Consider the following 21,284-nt stretch of genomic DNA (forward strand, 5'->3'; position numbering starts at 1 on the left):
AGATGACCGCTTCAGTGATCTGCTGGCTGTCCCGTTGGCACAGTGCTGAAACCAAAGGCAACGGTGGCCAAACTCTTTGTCAATGAGATGTGCAGAGAAACGAAATGACTATAAAAAAATCAATGGAAGGAATTTTATTTCAAAGAAATAAAGGTTGTTGACTGATACAATGCTAACAATTTCCAAAAGTCTCCAATGCCTTTTTAGAAAACTCCAGGTTCTAATTTTGAAGCCTTGTTCGCCTACACCCTCTCACACACAAAAATGTTACAAGCTGCTTATTTGATGTACGAATAATGTAGAAAAAAAACCATTTAAAGATAGCTGCTGTACTTTTCAAAATTTGATTTGTTATTAGGAACTAGCACTGAGAAAGATCAGCACTTGAACTATCATAGAATGAGTAAAACTTTTCCTGTACAAAGTGGATTAACCGATTTGTGAAGTTAAAAAGTTGTACTCATTGTATTTACAAAGAATAAAAATATATTGAATTTAAATTAATTTCCATTGTTCTTTCAACTGTTGTCCTTAATCTGCTTCTTTCACTGTCTCCTACTTACCAGGGAATAGAAGTATTCCTTACTAAAATGAATTGTCCTAGATCCTGTGGAGTTTCCGTCATCAGAGGTATTTAAAAACAGATTAGACAAACATTAAAGGAATAGCTTAGGTGATCCTGCCTTGTGAGATCCTACATGGAGCTATTTTCTGTAATTCAAATAAATACCAGCTGCAAGGTTTCTTTCTCAAGAAGGTGTCAGGTAGCTTTTTCTAGGATACAACATTAAGTGCATCAGAGGCCTACCCCAGTATGTGCTTTCTGTTGCACGTTATTACAATTTTTAGTACCAGTGAACTGTGCAGCTAACAAAAGGTGATGAGTACAAAAAATATTGCTTCAGTTAAAAAGACTGAGGTTTTATTAAGGTGTCTAACTGTATAATCACACCAAAGAAAGAGGGAAACAACTCCCAATCAACACAACAACTTGGCAAGAGTAGGAGGGAAATGCATTGTTCATATGGCAATGAGTAACTGAAGAACCATGCTTGCTAAAATGACAGGTAGAAATACACTGTGTGTATTGATGGCTCACTGGTTTGCAGTGTCAAGGAATACAGGTCACAAGTGAAATCCTAGCTCTGCTGACTTCCAAGCTCAAAAATCTCACATGTTTCAGAGGTCAAAGTTTTAACCCCAGCTCTCTTCCATTTGCACTCTGCTGGGTCTCACATTCTATCTCTTCCAAGACAGATCATAAATATACAAGATGAGTCACAGGCTATGTGACCTCAAAGTATCTTCTATACAAACTAGCTTGGAGCACTTAAAAATGCACTTACCATAGGGCAGAGCACATTCTTAGATAGAAAGCAACAAACTGTTTATAATCCATTCTTCCTGCACCTGTAATAATCTTCAACTATTTTCTGCTCTCTACACTAAAAGGAATATAATAGGGCAGAAAAATCAATTGCGGTTCTCCAACTCTGTGACAATTCAGGCTATGAGCTAGAGGAGTAAAACCCAGTGCACAGAATCCATCACAGAACAGTGAGATTCATGCTGCTGTCCCAGAGCAGCAATAAACATGAACAACATCCACCCTGCTAGACAACAAGGCAATCACACCCTGCAGTTTGCTGCAGTCCCTACATTGCCCACACTAGAGGACAAAACAGAGCGTACCGGCAAAGCAGGCAGGGCAATGGCACCACACCCATATCTCATCCTCTTACCTGCAAGAGCTGGCCCAGCTGCAGAGCAGACTCACAAGCTGGGAACAATGCCCAGATCCCTATGGTTTAGGCACAGCTAATCTTCAGACTACATCTTGCTCCCACTGCTGCACGTTGCACTGAAGCACAGCCAGTTACACTACAGTAGAATTAGGGTCTCTAGCTAGCCTTGAAGGACTTAAGGCTAGGTGGGATCCCAGAGTGCTGTGCCAATGTCCTGTCACTCTAAAAGACCAATGCTCCGAAGCCCTCACTTTGGAAATAGGAATACTTTGACATCAAGCATGCAGCTTTCAACTCTTCAGCTAAAATATTTTAGTTTTCTAAATGGCAAATGACAGAGATCGTGTCATCATCTTTCAGGTTTAAGATGTGGCATTTACTTTGATTTCCGAAAGAAGCTTCTCTCAGAAAATAACATTTGAGAAAAGAAAAATAACTTACTCTGTATCTAAACCTACATAATGAAACTTCAATATATTCAATCCTTCTTTCCCACTTTTCAAGAATAACTCAACTTTTAGGGGTGATTCAACAAGGAGAGAGAAATTTGGAAATTATTTACATTATCAAAAACATCTTGAAAAGCAACAGCCCTGGGTTGCAAATGGACTGTCGGTTTTGGTCCTTGGTTTCATGAATAGAACAGTTAGAGAGAATAAGCACAGTCTCAGTTAAGTATGAGGTTTCCACCTAAATTTAAATTATGCAGAGCAATTATTCAAACATCTATCTATTCAGTGCATCTAATCATTAGTACTATGTGTAATCCAGCCAGCCACCACTGCCTTGTCAGTTCAGTCTTTTACATTCAGATTTCCATAAATGAGGTTAATGGTCTTACTTAAAAGAAGCTACTAATTTTGCCAGGAAGTTTGTAGGATGCTCTTTACAGAGATAAGTGTCATAAGAAGGAAAAAAGCAGCAGAGCTGAGTCTAGGCCAACACACAGCACGAAACACTAGAGTAAGTTGCTACTAGAATACTCTGGAATCTGCTGTCAAGAGCATCTGGATAGGCAACTTCAATGTCACATTTGGAAGACTAAGGAAGCTTCTCTAGCTCACTTCCCTCCTGTATAAAAGACAACTTCAGCAGTGCTGCCTGTGCATTGCAGTTCAGCCATCCAGCACCTGCATTGCACCAGTGGTCAAACCAGCACAATGCTACAGCTCACCCCTCCTTCAGTGCTTAGGGAAGTGGTCTGGGATCACATCTTACAGCAGACTTGTATGACTTCAAGTTCCTAATTCTATTTGTAGAGCAGAGCTATTTTAATCTAGGAATAATGTCATAATATAAGTTATGTAAACATTCCTGTCTCTATAGCATGGCATAGTTTTCACTACGTATTTGAAGCTGGATTGATGCTTCTCATGCCAGGTAGAAAGGTACTCTTTTCCCAAATTAAAGTCACAGATCTATTGATTGCCTCTCATGAGTGGTATTCCAGCTTTGGTTCCACAATACAGGAACAGCTTTATGTATTCTTTAACACTTCCAGAGTGAGTGCCAGCATCTAAAGATATTTAGTGCTGGCTGTTAGTGATACACAACTACATTCTGGAAGAGCATCACAGTGAGGCTGTAACACCAATTCACTTAGCACAGTCAAGCCCCTCCTCCTCAGAAAGCATGAAACACTCCACACTCAAGGTCAAGAGTGACAAAACATTTGAAGTGCATTTTCACTTTTATTTCAAAACTTTAGACAAGTTACTTTAGTATATAAATTCAATTTTTTCCTCTTACAGAATATAAAGATAATTCCCTCATTACTTCAGTATAAAGTGTTTTACAAGCTTGAAGACAATTGCATAAGTGTTTCTCATACAGGATATCAGAAATAAAGCAGTCTTTCTACAGACATTCAGACAGGTGACTACCTCAGAAACAGCATAGCAGTTTAGTCAAATACAAGTGAACACATGACACTACAGTTGTGAAAGTTCAAGTAAGGCCAAGTCAGTAAACATTGTTAATTCATTGCAAATAATAGTGGAAAGGTTTGTGAGACATTGCAAGGGGTGGATGGTTTCATAGTATAATACTCTTAAATCAAGGATTCAGAGGGATTTAGCTAGAAGACAAGTGAGTTCGTAAATGCTATAAAGCATATGCAAAGACCAAGCAGTGTACTGGTGTTAGTGGAGACCTCGTGCCTGTTCATCCTCAGCATGCTAAGACAAACTACAACCTCTTAAAACCAAGCATAAGAACCACTAATATTTGAGGAGATACTTTTAAAATTCAAGTATGTCTTATTTTGGATGGTGTGTAGTTTTTATCTATTACTTCATCTTGTAAGAACATGTGAAGACAACGCTCGTTCTGTGCCAGTGGGTGGCCTGCAACCCTGGAGAGAAAAAAAAACCAAGCATTAGTGTGACCCAATTGAGCCTACTTGCACCTATCCTGCAGTTTAAGGTTTTGTATCAATAACCTGTTGTTCTGCACTTAGGCAAAGATCCCATTTTCACTTCACTGTTGACCACTAGAATGCTGTCTAGTAGCAAGATTTATCATGCTTCCCCAGATGAAGTCAGTCCATAGGAACTCTGAGCTACCTTGGAATCCCTTGGAAGCATGTTACATCATCTGTCACCTGCAATTGATGGGACTATCCAAGTAAGTGCTCATTCCAGCATTAGGAAATCTAGTGCTAAGAAAGGCAAGAGGATTTTTTTAAAAAAAGGTCTTAACACCTTTGCCATGGGACACCCTTCTAAAGGCCACTTATCCCCTCCGTTTTCAGTGTCACTGAGTGCACCCTGGCTCCCTGGCTCCAGCAGGGGGTGCGAAGACTTTCCAAAGGCTTGGGCACTGTTCCAGACAGAGACTGGACCCTAACCAATGTCCTGGCCTGTATGGGCAGCACTGCACACAGCCAGGGGCTACTGGTTCTTCTGCTCATTGCACATGTGGTAGCTTGCAAACACAGGAGACAGAGCTTGCCTGTTCTAGGGAACACCAGCATCTCTACTGTAGATTTAATTTAAGCTGAAAAAAACCATCCTTTTAACAGTAAAGGAGCTGAAATTGAATTAGGAGACACTCACAAGCCTGGAAGAAAATCAAAGGGACTGCACTTGAACCCTTAAAATACCATGTAGACTTCTGTGAAGGTAAAAATCCAAAAGAATCAGATAGCTGAAAGTTCAGCATTTATGGACACAAATGCCTAATGCAGTTTGGTTTGAAAAAAACTACATCCAGTTGGTCAATCAAGACAGACTTCTTTCTTAGGAGAGAAAGTCCTCTCCTAAGTCCTTTCCTCACCGTCCCAAGGGCAGCTTGTGTAAGCCTTGTGGCCTGCGTATCTGTCAGAACATTTCTACCCATAATGGAAGGCATCTGGTTGAACACATGCAAAACATATTCAGCTCCAGTGGCTCAACACCACTTCCAAGCAGTTCTGTGCATCATCTCCAAATTTATCTATTGGTGTTTATTTCACCACACAACATACTCACTACTCACTTGTCATTGAGGGCAACCTATAATGAGGAAGCTAAGCTCTCTTATTCGGTATTGACAGATTATTTCAAGAGCAGTTATAAAAATGTATCCATCTTGGTAGGTTCTAGTAAAAGGCCAGCAGTCTCAAGCACTAGTTCATAAGGATGACAGTCTAGAGTAACTAGTTTGAGTTTCTTACCCCATCAGAATGAAGTTACTGATGTTAAACTTGAAGGACAAGATATATAGGAGAGGATGAGGCAGCAGCAAATTTCCTCTTCCTTTCAGGAAGGCTTGAAAATTGGTGGCTGAATTGCAAGACTAGATCTGATCTCTGATTCAGCTCTTGGTTTCACAGGAATACCTCATTCTGCATTGGCTTTCCCTCAGTAGTTTTCACCAAGGTGACCCTTACATGTAGCAGCTGCTACTTCAAGAATTTTCATGTATTTCAAAGTCAGGTTGAGGCAGACAAGAGCGTTGAGACATAACCACCCTTGTGAATGTCACTGTATGTAGTACTGATGGTGGTGCCAGCAAATTGGCCCAAGAGAACTGACTCAACCTGCACTGCTGTGATTCAGATTTTACATCTAGACACAGAAAGCTTCTCAACAAGATCCATATCACACTCCTAAGTATTAAGAACTAGCATCGGTGCACCAAGATGTTTTTTTTGTTCCAGTGGTATCAGTTATCTGAGGGACTCTTTAATTCCAGAAGCAAAGATCAACTTTGATTATGCAATAATGTGAATGAACTATGCAAAGGACCTTCAGGTATAAGTTCACTACTGCCCAGAGTACTTGGTAGAAGCCTTAAAGCTTCTACATGGTTCAAAACTTCAGTAGTACTTACTTAATAAGTTGATTATGCCATAAGACTACATGGATGAGTTTAATTGCTGTGATTTGTGCCTGGAAAGCTTTATTCCAGATGTACTCAACTCAGCCATTACATCAGTATCTACATTAATCTCCATTTATGTTTCAAAGGAGGAAAAATTAACCAAGAAGTTTTACACTTCCACAAAATCAATTTATTACTTGCAGCAGGACTCAAAAATGGATACTGGCCATTCCATTTTTGTCAGCCATACAGAGTTTTTCAGAGTGACAAGGGAGGATGACTGTTTTACATCAGCTGCTTCAAAACACCAGTTGTCCTCTTCCACGCATATTGCTAGACTCAGCATACAAAACTTTCAGTAAGTGCACTTTTGCTCCATTTAAGATAGAGTTCCAAGTCTGCATGGATAAAGGTTGTACTTTACAGCTATGACTGCCTTGATTTTACAGCAAACCCAAACATATTCCATTTTACTACTGGATGCCTTGGAAGTTCACTACACTTGTCTTTGAACAACAAAAAGAGCAGTCTGAAGCATTTCACCAGTTCAGAACCATTCTAAAATGAGTTAAGAAGCAACTATGTAAAGAAAAATTTCATAGATTTCATATGGTCACACTTACTTATACAGGACAACTTGTACAGTTTTAGTGAACTCGTCACTTGCACCTCCAAGACACATGCCTGAACTAACAGTAACTGACAAGTACATTTTCCTAAGTTCTGGCACAACTCACAGGCATCCTCTCTTCCTGTTAAACTGCTTTACTATTCGAACAAGGTTAAAATGCCAGGGAAACTGACAGGCTTGAACTCCCTGAGGGAGCAGTCCCAAATCCAGTTGGTCTGAACAGCATTAACCAGAAGAGCTGGTTAATTGATAACATTCCTTACCCACTGTTTGGATCTACACTGTTAAAGAGATTAAACCAGCTACTCAGGTCAGTGTACAGACAGTGGTTAATAGTGTCAGATGGTGGAAAAAGAATCATAAGACTTTGTTACTATAATTTCTGCTCACCTTTTGAAAGGCAGGGACAAGATCTACAGTGACTATTTCAAACTATATGTGTGCATATTTCGAGTAGTGTTTTTACTTCAGAATCTTCAGAAAGATTCTCAAGATGATTAGAGAAAATATGCATCATCACACAAACTGATAATATCTCACATCTGCAATCAAAGTAAACTGCTTTAAGTCCACTGTAAACTCTACTGTTCACCCAGTTGGAAGATATCTTTCCAGAAATTATGAAGTAGAATTATTCTGAACACTATAATTTTAGTAGCAATTTGCATAAATTAACAACAACACTAACAGTTATTTCAGCTGTTCAGGTAAGCACTAAGATACTCAAACCTAACATGGGATAAGTAACGTTCGTATGTCCTACTGCAAGATTATGTGAAAATTAATATTCTGAACCTAGTGCAGTTACCATCCTTAGGAGTATTAGTACTTCAATTCAGTTTTCCAGGGCTGAGCTCCAGGTTTGTCTCTAAATAACTAGATCCAACACTTACTTGTTTATGAATTGTTCAAGAGCCTGCTTCCTTTCCTCTATAAAGGAATCATCAAATATACCATCATCTCCTCGGAAGGGGAGCTGGCGGAGAAGAGCTTTTCCCGGTAGAGGTGGTACCACAACCTGAAAGATTTATAGAAGTGTCCTTAAATGCAGTCTGTAAGCAAGTTCATCCACCTCTTCCTCCTAGAAGACCCAACTCACCAGTCACATTCCTAGTGAAGTAACAAAACATGAGTAGAGAAGAACAGTACTTGCCCATACAGGTAAGCTGAAACCAAGTAGCTTATCTCTGAATTAAAAACTCAAAACTATTACAACAAAAAGCCTCTGGCACTGCAGCACTGAGGCTTGATAAAAAGACTGGTACACTGGTTTATTTCTGGGCATTTTCAACCACAGTATCTGCTTTATATGATACATGCTTTATAACACAATGAAAACATTTCAGCATCATGACTCTTTGTATTTCTATGAAGACTTGTGTTTACTTTTCACTTCACTCACCTTGCTTTCTCTTTCTAGTTCATTCCTTAGCCATTCAAAGTCACTATATCTTCTTCTGACTGTAGACTCTTTCAGTTTGAAGATAGGTAGATTTGTCTGAAAACAGGAACACAAGCTATTGATTAGACAGATTAGAAGGTTTGATAAGCAGAAGCAAGAGCCAAGCCGTTAAGTTACTCAGTAGTTCCATTGAAGAAACAATAGCAGTACTGAGAAGTATTCAAAATACAGAAATAGAAATAAGGCTCTAAGCTAGATGAGTAAGCTGTGCCTCGAACTGCACAGCTATGAGCCTCATTTATATGGTATCCCAATTACTGGTATCACCAAGCAGAATATCTGACCTGCCGGCCACTTGAGATGTTTCTAAGGTTGCAGAAGCATCTGCTGCTCTCACTGTCTCAGGAGCTGGATTCCCAATATATACAAAATTGGAGGTGGGAAGGGGGAAGAAATTCTTATTCCACATAAGTTTCTCTTACTGCATCCAAGGGAATGTTTCAGCTATCAGCATAGGACTTTAACCAAACTTCCTGTACTTTTCTACTCCCTGATACAACATGGCCTCCAGCATCTTCAAAAGCAAAACCTGTAAGTCTTCCAGTGAATCCATTCAGGACTGATGAAGATTTGATAGCACAAGCTGCCAACTTTGGGTAGCTACAGAGAAGCCAACAAGGCTGAGATGCATTACAACATTCAGTGCTGAGGAGATCAGACTCTTTGACTACAGAGTTAAACCAAGTGGAGCGTGACTAGGGAGAGCAAGGCTAGGAGGCAGCATCCAAACCTAACACCCTTGAAAGGGACATCGCATGGGAACAAGGTTATAATCCTGCACAAGACCATATTAAATACACAGGCACTCTGCTACAAGTCCTTATACTAACTTTTGTGAGAGCCTGCATTACTTCTGTTCTTTCTTGGGGTGCAGTGTTATCCCACTTTTGCAATCCAACCTGCATATTATTTTAAAAGTAGACACTGAGAGAATCCTGTCCTAATGACATCCTGGCTAGAACACCACAAAACTGTTTCTAGGAGTAAGAGCTCCTTTAAGGAGTAACTGCTCCTAAAAGTAAGAGCACGAGCCTGTAATTACCATACACAACCAGAAGTCACAGAACAATGCCTACTCTTGTCAGACTACAAATTCACTAACAGTCTTCGTATACTTTTAAAGAAGCCTCTTGAGGAGCACCCTAGGAAGCTGATGTTCACTTGGGACTACACTCACCTCCAGCTTTCCTGATGGCAGATGCACAGTAGTCATTCTTAGCTACTGCCTTTTACTTTTTGTTGCTCTGGTTTCTATCTTGTAGGCCACCTAACTCAGGATCTGGTCACTGTTTGAGTAGATACTCCTGTGCAATATCATTTGTAGCTTGTTATGCCTAAGCTATCACTAGGGAATAGTTTTGGCTGCTCAAAACAGGTTTAATTGCAGATATATTTTCCTGCACTAGGCAGGTCCATGACTGTGGGTCATTGTACTGCTGCCAGCCAGTACTGGCTCTCACACAATAGTACTTGATAAGTTAGTTGTGTACTTTCACATTATGCAATTTAGTTCATAATTTACACGTGATAAAGTTTAGAACAATATTTTGTTAAGGTATCTTACTGCTAAATGTTTAAAAGCATTCAAGCTCTCTTTCCCAGGTAAAATATTGTTGACTGTGCTAGCGACTAATAATAAAATTGCATTTAAGACTTATGTCACATGTCAGGCTTTATAAATAAACAGTCTTGTCTTGATGGTAAGAATACTCTACTCAAGAGTGAATACAGCAAGGTTCCCCAGAATGCATGAAGGAGATTCCCAGAAGTTAAGTACTGGATTATTCTCCTCTGATTTCAGCTATTGTTTTTTTTAACCAAGTTCACCATTACACAGTACAACATCAACTCTTTGTCAGTGTCTCAGGTAGAAAGTCCTTTAAAATATTTAACATACAGGTTCCCACTTGCAAAAAATACTCATTTCTCCTCTCAAGTTACTAAAAAAGGGATTAGAACTGGATAAAAGCAGGTAAAAAACATAAGCTCCCAGGTCTTCAGGAACTCTTTTCATGCTTCTAGGCATGAAGTCTATAAAGTTAATCTCTAAACAACATATCAGGCTTACAAGTACAATGTGGGGGTAGAAGTGCCAATTGAGCTCACTTTACCTTCTACATTCCCTTTTCAACTTTTGACATGCTAGCCCAGACAGCAAGTTGGAGAAAAGGACAGAGTTCTTTGCTTTTCCCGTGAGTTGAAAAATTTTGATCATAAGTACCATAAATATTCAGACTGTAAAGTATGTCAAAAGGCATCGACTAAATTGTCTTGCAAGTCACAACTTGACAACTATATTCTAAAACAAAGTACATGTTTGCCTGGTCTGGATACGAACTAGAGCTATCTACTGAGATCAATTTCTAAACATCAAGTATCTTTAAATCCAAAAACTGCAGCAATTCTCCCTCCTCTAGAAGTAAGTACTGAAACAACAGTGTTCCTAAGGTAAGCACCTGTTAGGAAGGATCTATTTAAAAATGCAATTTGAGAGTCCTGTTTTATAGCGCTTAACCTATTTACATCTTAGGTCCCTATTTTTAATTCAGGCTATATTCACATCTGAAGTTACTGTATGGGCCTTTGTCACAAAGGATTATTGCCCTGTTTGAGCAGACTACCCTTTGCTTCAGTAGGATGGGCTTCTGCATGCCCTACCAGCTCCATCTCCCATGGACAGACAGTTTTCATTAAGAAAGCCAGACCCTTCCTGAAGCATGGGCTTTCACTGGACAAGAATTTAGTAGAAGGAGACAATCCTGAAGAGCCAACAGAAACTTTCATTTTCTATTTAATTGTTATTTCAAGACCATGTAGGCTATCAAAAATGTTTTTCTCTGCTTGACATTTTATGTCAAGTTGTTCTTGTTCAGTCACTAAGGTGCCACCAGTTATTCTGAGCGCTGCCAGTGCTTTGGTTGTCTGCTAGAACAGGGACAAGAGTAAGGCCCAAAACTTCAAGTCAGGCTAGTTTCATTTTTATGAGCATCTCTGCCCAAGCTCATTCAGCAGTACAATGTCAACTTTCTGGCCTGCTGAGCTGCTAAGTCTACTATCACAAAACTCATGACAGCATGAAACATGGAACAGCCCCTGGAGCACAGCTCATTCCTGTAATAATTTCAGCACAATTTCTGCAGCAATTCTTTCTTCAGCCGTGTAATAATTATACCATTTATTGAAAAAAAAAAAAAAAGACACTCCACAAGATTGTGTGACACTGCAGCCCAGGCCATCCCCACAACAGCAAACTCCCTAGATGCTGTTGTTCAGCACAGTTTGAGGAAAACTTGGTTAATTTCTTCATCTGCCACCACAACACTCAGCAGCAGCACTGGATTGCTTGTGTCTCCCACTCCTAAAAGACTGAGAATAGAGCTGCACTGCTGCCACAGCACCTACTTTGATGTCATCTTTTCAAGTAGATTATGGTAGCCTTGAGAGAACTCTATTTCCATTAAAATAGAGTGAAAGAAAGCACACAGCTCACTTTTGATAAAAGTTTGTGGCTTTGACTCTTAGAAGCTAAATTCAAGCATCTTGACTATCTTGTGCAAGCTGTAATCTTTGTCAAGAGCCTACACCCTGTGACTACATTTACAGCCAAAGGGAGCTCTGGGGTATCACAGTAAAGAGCATTCGGGGTGGATAAAAAAAAGCATTATAATTTTCTTAACATAAGAAACTGGCTCCAGCAGTCCGCTGTTATTGCAGAAACCTTGCCAGTGGTTTGTTTCCTTCCCGACTCGACATAAGCAGCTACCTCTCAATTTCCTACAATTATAAAAAGCAAGAATGAAGGAAAACATGCTTTAAACTTCACTTTCTAGAAGGTTAGATTTTTGCTGGGTATATTACTGAAGGAAAGCTCCTTCTCCACTGCAAAATGTCAGACTAGAGACTTATTTTTTTAAGTTTCAATCCTTTTCATCAAAACAGAGTTCTATCTCCCCTTTTCTCCATTTGGTGTCCAGATCTACTGAAGATACGTCATATTAAAAAAAGTTAAGAGAGCACTGAAAAATCTGACCATGCAAGTTTTAAACAATGCTGACTTAAACTATACCAAGAACTTTTGAGCTTCCTACTCTGCAGTACTGGAGCTATGGAGCCAGGATGCTTTCTACCTTGAAGACAGTAAAATCCTAATAGCAACATAATGACAGAGACTATCATAACCTTTGCCAAATCCAGTGCTTTGAGTCCAGAGTTGCTCTCTGAAAAATGAGTATAGGGATGCCTGTATTTTTGCACAAAAAACCACTATCACCTGAACAAGTTCAACAACACCATAAACAGCTGAATTATGGTATGCCATGGTTAAAAGACTCTAAATAGGGTGAGGCAAGAAAAAGAGATTGCTTAGTGATTCTTTATTCTTCAGGCTCCATGCTCAGAAGCCAAAAATAAAAACTGGAGCCTGCTTTGAGGACACATTTGGACAAAGACTTTTACAACACCCAGACAGAACCAGTAACTAGATTGGGGTTAGCAAGTCAAAGCCTCCTGTGAAATACCAAATAGTCATTTGAAAGAGAAGGGATTGCTACTTTTACACAATTCAAGGTATAACAGTCATACAGCTCTGATTTGACCTACTATAATGTTCTTACTCATCCCTCATTAGGAATGACTGAAAAGGGATCACATTAAGTTGATGCTTTAGCATCATTACTGACATCTATCAGCTACAGTCAAATGGGGATAAAAAAAATTCAGTGAATTGCTGACGTTGCTAATTTTTTATCAGAAATTAAACTTCTAATATGCTTTGTGAGCTAGAGACTGTCTAGCATGCCCATAATTCAAATACACAAGAAAAAAATCAGTAAGTTAACTAGCTTAAAAGTGAGTCTACTAAGTAGCAAAAAATTCCTATTTCCAGTTTTATTGGAGCAGTAACACAACACTCCTAAGTAGCCACTAAAAGCTATAGAAAGGCTTACAACTCCTATTAATTAATCTGCAGCATATCTTAACACTTAAAGGATGCTACAGCTTAGGCCTATAGAAATAATCTCTAATGCTTTATTTCCAGGTCTAGAGGTGGCTCTAAACCATTTAATATATAGCTTAATTTTCTTCTGGAATTTAGAGTAAAATTGCTACACACTAGCTTATAGTTATACTTTCAAATAGGCTTTGTGGCCAACACAAACTATACTGTCATATGGGAGAATCTTCTGGGGTACAACACAGATTTTTAATTGGATTATAAAGAAATAACCATAGAAAGAACATGTCATGGACCTGCATTCTGTTGGTAAAACACTTGTTTTTATACCTTGACTAGAAGGTGAGTGCTTCTCCATCCTTTTTGTATTAAAAGTTAGAGCAACAATAGCAACTTCAGACCCTTTACTCAGTGCTACAGCTCCACAGGGTATTTGGATTATGCACTCGTTAAAACAGCCTCCAGTAGTGCAACTTGCATTGCTTTACCAAGTGAAAAAACTTTAAATAAAATACTTCCCTTACTGTTAGAAGACATAAACCTCTGCTGCATCATTTATTTCCCCAGATGAAAAGCAGCAGAGACCAGACTGCTCTAAAGTTCAAGCTGACACTTTTTCAGTAAGCCATCTAAAAATAAACATGTATCAAAACTCCCTGGCATCACATGCCTACCTGGACTACAGCCATCTGTCCTATAAAGATTAGTCATTGTGCCATTTGATTTGGTCTGTTCTGCACTGTACTAGAGTGCAATCCTAAAACATGACAATCACGGGCTGCACTGTATGCACTAAAATAAAAGGAATGCAAGTCGCCAGTTAAACTAATATATTAATAAGAAGCACTATTCAGAAACTTGGTTATTTTACTTACGCAGTAACAGATACCAATGCCAAACTAGTTCAGTACCTTTGGACCAGCCTCTTGAACCTAGTTTAATTACAAACCTCTACAGAAAAAAAAAAAAGTTGCTCAAGAGTAAATCCACTTTCCTTGCTTTGGAAGGAAAAAAGCTCATCCAAGCCATTCTACTTCTCAGTCTCCCTAATCAGTGTCCTTGGAAATTCTTAGCCTTCCTGTTATCTTTTTCTGAATTACTGCTTGAAGGAACAGTTAATGTTTGTGAGGATGCAGTACCCAGGCTGTAGAACAGAAAAACAATCACCTGAATCACTGCATTTTTATTCTTTGTAGAGGAGTCTGAGAATACCTAACTGGTAGCAGTGTCTAGAATGGGTTTTAAAAGCACAATTTACTACAGTTAGTGCAGACTTGCAGTGTTATGCAAGATTTGTAGTAGTAGAGAAATAGAGAATTATTGCTGATTATGCATCCGTAAACACACCCCCAGTGAGTCAGTGTTTAGTCATGACTCCACCACAAGCTTCAACTACTGAACTGTACAATGATGGAGTCAACTGCAGGAATGGCCGATTTGATTATTTTTGTGGTGGGGGAAGAATTTGCAGCTTCAAACCCTGCCAAACATGAAGGACAGGACATTTGGAACTGTTCGAGGACAAAACATTTCAAAAACACATTCAAGAGCACCACTTTTCAAAATATGGCACAAGATAAGTGCTTTCTGAGCAAGTTTGACTTTCAGTTCATTTTCTGCCTTACACCAACTTGATGACAGCAGTCAGACTTCAATCAGTTAATCACAAGCCAGACCACTATAAACATGCTGAAATGTAAATATTGTATCCAAACTAGGTCTTGAAAATGGTTAAGGAAAGAACAGGACTTTCAAAAGCAACTCGAGTTCAGCAGTACTCAGATAAACTTCCCCAATCCCTTGAAACCAATACTATTCTTAATACTGCAGGCACTTCACAGCCTGTGTATTCATTTCCTTCCCCACACTGGACCTACACAGTTGAGCACCTCTGCAGGTCTACAGAAGTCTTTCTGCAGAAGATACAGGAAACCTGACTGGTGCCCTAAAGAGCACTAGTACCACCCAACTATTGCATTTCAGAATGGAAGCACAGCAAGACATTCCCTTTCTACACCACAAGACAAGCAACTGCACTATGGAATATCAGAAAGCTAAGGTATACCTTAGGGCGAAATTTAGTAATACTGATTAGAGGCAAGAGGCCATTGAACCTTAAAGAACAGAGCTAAGATGACAAAGGCTTTTAGTTTGGCTTTGATTTGACAAAAAAGAATTCTTTAACTATTTGGACTAATAGCTCCTGTAACAGGTATTTTATTATACTTCTAACTGTCAGTTTGGATATCAATAACTTCTCTGCAAGTTCTCACTAACCATGAACAGATGATTTAACCCTTCAGTCTAGGTGACAAACCCAGCTAAAATGGGCAGCACAGAAGTCACTTCTACAGAAACAAAACCAGACGAAATAGTGTTAACAGTTTATTTCCAGATCACTGAATATTCTGAGTTCGAAGGGATCCACAAAAATCATGAAGTCCAACTCTTAAGAGAACAGCCCATATGGGGATTGAATCCACAAGCCTGGTGTTATTTAGCACCATACTCTAACCAACTGAGCTATTCTCAGAGTTGCCAAAGGGATACTTCCCAAAATGTAGCAAGTTCCTGGATACCCATATGCTTTGTTGACAGTATTCTAACCAAAGTGCTTATCTCCTATGGCACTGCCTTTACAATGGGTGTATGGCTGTGACATGTGACACCAGCCACTGGATCAGTCAGCTTGTAAAGCTTAAGTCTTGTCTCCTTAAAGGATTTAACAACTGAAGCTATTGCACAGAATCTGCTTGAGCAAAGACCTTCCTTTTGACCCACTTATCAAGAAAACTATGTCTCAACTACAGTAGAAGACAAATGATACCTCGAACTGGACTGAGGACTAAATACATGCTGTAGGATGCTAATATGATAATTGTAATTTGTTCTGTTTGCTTCCTGGAATTCAGAGAGAGAAGTGGCTTTTAGTCCATAAATAGTAAAGGTATTCCCATGCTCTTATTCAAGAGTGTTGACTTGAACAAGCCCACTGTGAAAAGGTTTAATAATATGAAGAGAAGAGCTAATAAAGACTTATGAGAAACGGCACACAGGGGTATTTACACTGAGAACCTGACTTTTGGTTCACATTTTTCCTCAAGAGGAAAGGGCAATTAAGTAGTTTACAGTATTCCTTTAGCAGGCAGTCTAGTTGATTAAGTTAGTTTTAAATGCTGCACAATCACCATATCGTGATCATCTAGATACCTTCAGATGAGACAAGTACTTTATCAAGTTTTATTTTGCTAGACAAAGCACTTAGACCTTTATACCCTGCTGCATTATTCCCAGTCTAGCTCACCCTAAGCCTTCACACAAAAAGGACACCTCAGAACGGTACAAATGCTCTGCCTGATGCTGCTGATGGAAAGCAAATTCTCAAGTACCCTGTCAAAAACATGACCCACGCATATTTCCTATTTTAGCACAGCAGGATGGCATTTTCTATCACTTATTTCTGAACAAGATATTTGACTTTCATTGCCAGGCTGCACTGTAGTGGCACGTTGCCACACTGTGTGCCTTATAGTGGTTGCTACAGTGGAAAGCTTTCTGTCATCACCTTGTCCAGCTTGCCAAGAACAGGCTGTTATTTAATGCACAGGCTCAGGCTCAGAAAGTCAATACTTTGGCCAACTGTCCATCTGTGAAGTAAGCTGCCTGGCTGGAAGTACTTGCATAGGGTCTGCTTGCAGCACTGCTCTCAAGACTCCTTAAAAGCTTGTCAAAGCACCATGCAACTACCCTAACACACAGCCACACTGCACAGAGACACTCACTGTGGCAAACCTTCCTAAGTTCCAAGACACTACTGCCTTGCTTATGCAGCAGCGTACTGCTGAGCAGTCTACCCAAAACTTTAGAGTTCCCCATCAGGCGTTCCGACTTCCACCAGAACTTGATGAGTACAGCATTACAAGAACTAAAGCATGAAGTTGTTCCACTTGCTGCTTTCCAGACAACAGACATGCTTCAACTGCAGTACCAGTAGAAAGCTTGCCAATAAAAGTTTTGGGGAAACTCTGCAGTATTTCATACACATATGTTTTGCAATATACTTTTTATCAGATATCACTTCAAGAGTCAGCTAGCAAGTTCAGTCTTTCCAAAAAATCCCAAAAGTGAAGCTCTGAGATTCAGACAAAGATAGAATTACAGAGTCTGTAAACACCATGACAATGGTACAAGTGTAATTGTCTCAACACAAACTTGAATTTCAGCGTCCCCTCTGACAATGTTTGTGGCTTAGAATGCTCTCCAGATGTAACATGAGGCTGCAGTCCTCTAGCTTTCACCAGAATGTGGCAGCAGTTAAGCCATCATTTTCTGCACACTTAACGTTTTACTGCTGCTGTTACTCGAAGACACAGCTCTCCAGATATGATACAGGTAACTCACACCATCTTCTCAGGTTTGCTCTGCTGCTGCTACCAGCACTGCTGAAGGAAACTGCACATCAGCTGCTACTTTCTCACTTTCTGTGACCACAGGCACTTGTCAAACCACAGAGGCCACTGGTGACTATTGTCAGACACACTCCAAGAGCAGCTTATGGTACTAGGCCCATCTTTCACAAATACAATACCACAGCAATCCATGTTTGAATTCTTCTTCTGTGCCAAAACTTGTGTATTAGCAACATGGTCCATGTTCTGCTGAGAAGCAGTTAATTGATGCAAGTTTAGACAGTGAACATAATTCTGCATGACTTGTATTACCTGCTCTGTAGCCTTCCAGCACACAGAGACATGAAACTCAAATTTACAGTTCATGGTAGCTATGAACTATGTGTACAGCACTGCACAGCTGGAAAGGGAATGATCCAAGAGACAGTCCTGTATACTGGCATGTACAGATGCGAGCAAGGAGGGTGGAGGATGCAATGTTTACATAGTAGTCAGTCTGGGAGGAAGAACAGAGGAAGGTCACAGTACTATCACAGTGTACACTTGCTCAAATCATTCTTGGTCTTCATTACAACAGGAATCCAGAATTTTCTACCCTAAACACCAGGTGGGCTAAGACTAACATGTCTCAAAACCTGTTTTTCTGCTTCCCTTTCTGATGAAGAACTTCAGCAGAGTATTTTTAAAAATTGTTATTTTTTTAACCACAGGAAGTTTGACATAATTCCCAAGGCTATATCATGGCCACATCCCTTTTGGATCGTCTTCCCTGGATCCAACCATTCCAAATGCTCAGTCTCATGGAAAGAAACGTCATCAGGAACTTAAGGTGCAAATACTTTCCAGCAAGATAGAATTACATCTTTCTTTTAAGTGGATTGCTAGGGTTCTGATAAGGGCAGTGCAATGCAACACAAATCTGCAAATTCTAGTTTGACTTCACACTGAGGCCAAACACAGGCTACAAGCATTTTAGTATATTCTTCCTGCCCCACAGACACATCCTGAAACACAGAAATAGCTACTCAACACGACAATTTATAAGCATCAGAAATAAAGAATATCCTCCCTAGTAGCTTTAGATTTCAGGTAATTTTTCTTTTTCAAGTAAAGTTACACCAAGCTGGGGACTGAGACCTTTAAAACCAGAAAATTCACACAAGGTTAAGTCTTGTCTGGTGAATTTTAGTGACCAAGGCAGCAGCCCTAAGCTGTATCCTTCTTTGCTGTGAAGAACACATATTGCAGAGAATGTGTGCAGGGAATCAATGAAGCTTCACGTTCACTTTATTACTGACTGTAACAACTGAATAGGTTCAATCATCTATAACAGAACAAAATTATAACAGAGCTCAATTGTAACAGAGCAAAGCTATACAAGGTAGCAGACTCAACCACAAACTACAAAAAACCTCATGTGTAAGTGTGCAACATTTTCAACCCATCTTATTTCTAGCAACGTAGACCAAAAAGGGTTCCCTGCCTCAAGGCCCTACCAGACACAGCAAGGACTGTGCTGTACACACTGCATTTTTTGACCATTCCTCTGGCCCCTATTATGAAACTAGAAAGCCCAGGGAACACAGTAATGACTTCACAGAGATTTTGTCAAGCTTAAGCCTTTGGGGCAAATCACTGAACACAGCCCTTCCAGCTAGGAAGGATTCTAGTGTTACTAAGAAGAAATATTGGACACCAGCACATTGTGAGAAACAGCTCTATTTATTAGGCACTACAATTTTATTTCAGGTACAAAAAACCAGGAAGCCCTCCTCCATACACACACACCTTATCACTTCAGCTGGCTCTGATGTAAGCGCCTGTGCCCACTAGACTTATTTACACCTTCTCTATGTACTTTTCGAGGCCACTGGAAGCCTGAACTTGACCTCCTCCTCAGGGCAGATCCACCCACATTACTCCATCTCAGAGAGTGGAGAGTTTGCTCTCCTCTATTTACCTGGAGACAGACAAGCAACTGCTTACAGTACAGCGAGATTTCAGTCTGAGGACAAGCTGTGCACAGCAGAGCAGAAAGAGCACTTGTCCTTTGGTTATCTGAAACGAGCTGCACCGCCTTAGCTACCAGGAGCCCGTCACAGAGTTATCAACCCCAGGCCGAGGATGGAGAGTGCACTGCGGCTCTGCCACCGCCCCCAGCGCCCCGCACCGCAGCAGCCGTGACACTGGTCCTGAAGGACACGGCTGCGGGAGCCCGTCACCGCCACCCCGGCCAGCCCCGGGCGACACGAGAGCCCGACACCGCCAACCCGGCTCCCGGGCCGGGCCGGCGCTGCCTCACCTTGACGCGGATCTCGTAGGTGGTGAAGCGGCCGCGGCCCACCCCCACCGTCTGCGGGTTGCCCACGTCGATCTCCAGGAAGTTGCTGGGCGGCCCGTAAGCGTCGTTGAGGTTCTGCGGCTTGCTGATCAGCCGCCGGGTGTCTGCGATCGTCTCGGCCATGGCGGAGCGGGCGCCTTCTCCCGTGAGCCAGCGACCGAGCCCCGAGCGCCGCTGCCGCTGCCTCTGCCACCCGCGCTGCCCGACCGGTCACCCTGAGCCCAGCTGACTGTCCGACAACGCGCACCCGCACCAGGCGCCCGCGCTCGCGCGCAAGGCATGCTGGGCAATGTAGTTTTCGAGGACCTCCCCGCTTGCTTATTTCTGGCGCGGTCCCCCGCCTTCTGAACTACACGTCCCGGCGGGCGCTGGGAGAGCGCCGCGCTTGCCGAGAGCGCTGATTTGTCAGGGCCGCCAGCACCCTTCGGCCGGGTGCGGGCGGCGGAGGCGGTGGAGTTGGGCAGGCTCGGCTCTTCTCTTCTCGCACATCCTCATTCTTTGGGAATTGAAAAGACTGGGTGCGAAATGCTGTATATGCAAGGTGTTGTGCAAAAGGAATCAGCCCGCTGCAAACGTAGGCTGATGGAGATGCCCACCAAAAGCTTTGTGTTGAAAACAAAGTCTTAAGTCATTAACCCAAGCTGCAATCGAGGTGACGCTGTTGTTTGTAGTAGCCTTAAACCTTTTAAAACTTACTGCAATTTTAACAAGTGATACACATTTAATAATAATATTACCAACGGGGTCAGATTTTAGCTTTGCAAAGCTAAAGAGTTCTTAAAAGGATAGGAAAGGAAAATAGTGTTTACAGAGTAAGTTATTAAAATACTTGAGAGAGCAAGAAAGAGAGGGAGAGAAAGGGAGAAGCAGAGATGACAGAATTGTCCCCTTCCAAGACATAAGGTCTTTATTTCTCATTATCTGATTAAGTAAGTGGTATGTTATGATAAAAGAAGTATTTCTGAATGTAGTGCAATGTTTACTTAGAACATCAGTGAGTTGAATTTATATCAATCTGCTATTACTTCTAAATTTTTCTGTCATCTTGGAGGACTTACGACTTTTTTAATACCTGTTAGAAGTACCCCTCCAATAATTAAAAGCATATATAATTTTCCTTCCACCTTTTCTTATGAAAGAGTTCTAGTAGTGTTCCTTTACTATCCAGGTTGAATGAGACTGTGTGAAAACTAGTGATATTTTTTCCAAAAATCTGTGTAGGCAGTAGGTAAAATGGCAGGCTGCCCACAAATCATATCTCAGAGACACAAAGTTAACATATGGCAAGTTTGGTTAGCTGTTGTCTGTGTTAATAAAAAGGTAATCAGAAAGCAGAGATGATCCCAAAGTTCAAAATAGTTCATCCCATAACCAGTATAGCATGGGTGATTTGCTTGGTAACTTTTCCGTGAATTTCCTTGTCATCAGTCCTTCAAT

General features: G+C 40.7%; 1 protein-coding gene across 2 annotated transcripts; it reads right to left on the reverse strand.

The window, feature by feature from the left end:
• Positions 1–3,416: 3,416 nt before the first annotated feature.
• Positions 3,417–20,091, reverse strand: SNX3 (sorting nexin 3). 2 transcript variants are annotated; one of them, XM_041478074.1, is made up of 4 exons: positions 19,809–20,085; positions 8,084–8,179; positions 7,575–7,699; positions 3,417–4,098 (listed from the first exon to the last, which is right to left on the reverse strand). In XM_041478074.1, exons 1-4 carry the CDS (start codon positions 19,968–19,970, stop codon positions 3,993–3,995), a joined length of 489 nt encoding a protein of 162 aa, XP_041334008.1. In that variant the 5' UTR covers positions 19,971–20,085; the 3' UTR covers positions 3,417–3,992. The 2 variants fall into 2 exon arrangements, with proteins under 2 accessions (XP_041334008.1, XP_041334009.1); XM_041478075.1 differs by lacking the exon at positions 7,575–7,699 and having other exon boundaries at positions 19,809–20,091.
• Positions 20,092–21,284: the final 1,193 nt, after the last annotated feature.

This window comes from Pyrgilauda ruficollis, unplaced genomic scaffold, assembly GCF_017590135.1.
Source record: "Pyrgilauda ruficollis isolate IOZ18807 unplaced genomic scaffold, ASM1759013v1 scaffold43, whole genome shotgun sequence".
Lineage (NCBI taxonomy): Eukaryota > Metazoa > Chordata > Aves > Passeriformes > Passeridae > Pyrgilauda > Pyrgilauda ruficollis.

Coding starts and splice junctions, on each gene's coding strand:
- SNX3 (XM_041478074.1), bottom strand. CDS start 19,970: ATGGCCGAGACGATCGCAGACACCCGGCGGCTGATCAGCAAGCCGCAG. Junction 7,700..8,083: donor AACTAGAAAGAGAAAGCAAG/GTGAGTGAAGTG, acceptor TAAATCTTTCAG/GTTGTGGTACCACCTCTACC. Junction 4,099..7,574: donor CTTGAACAATTCATAAACAA/GTAAGTGTTGGA, acceptor TTTTCTCTCCAG/GGTTGCAGGCCACCCACTGG.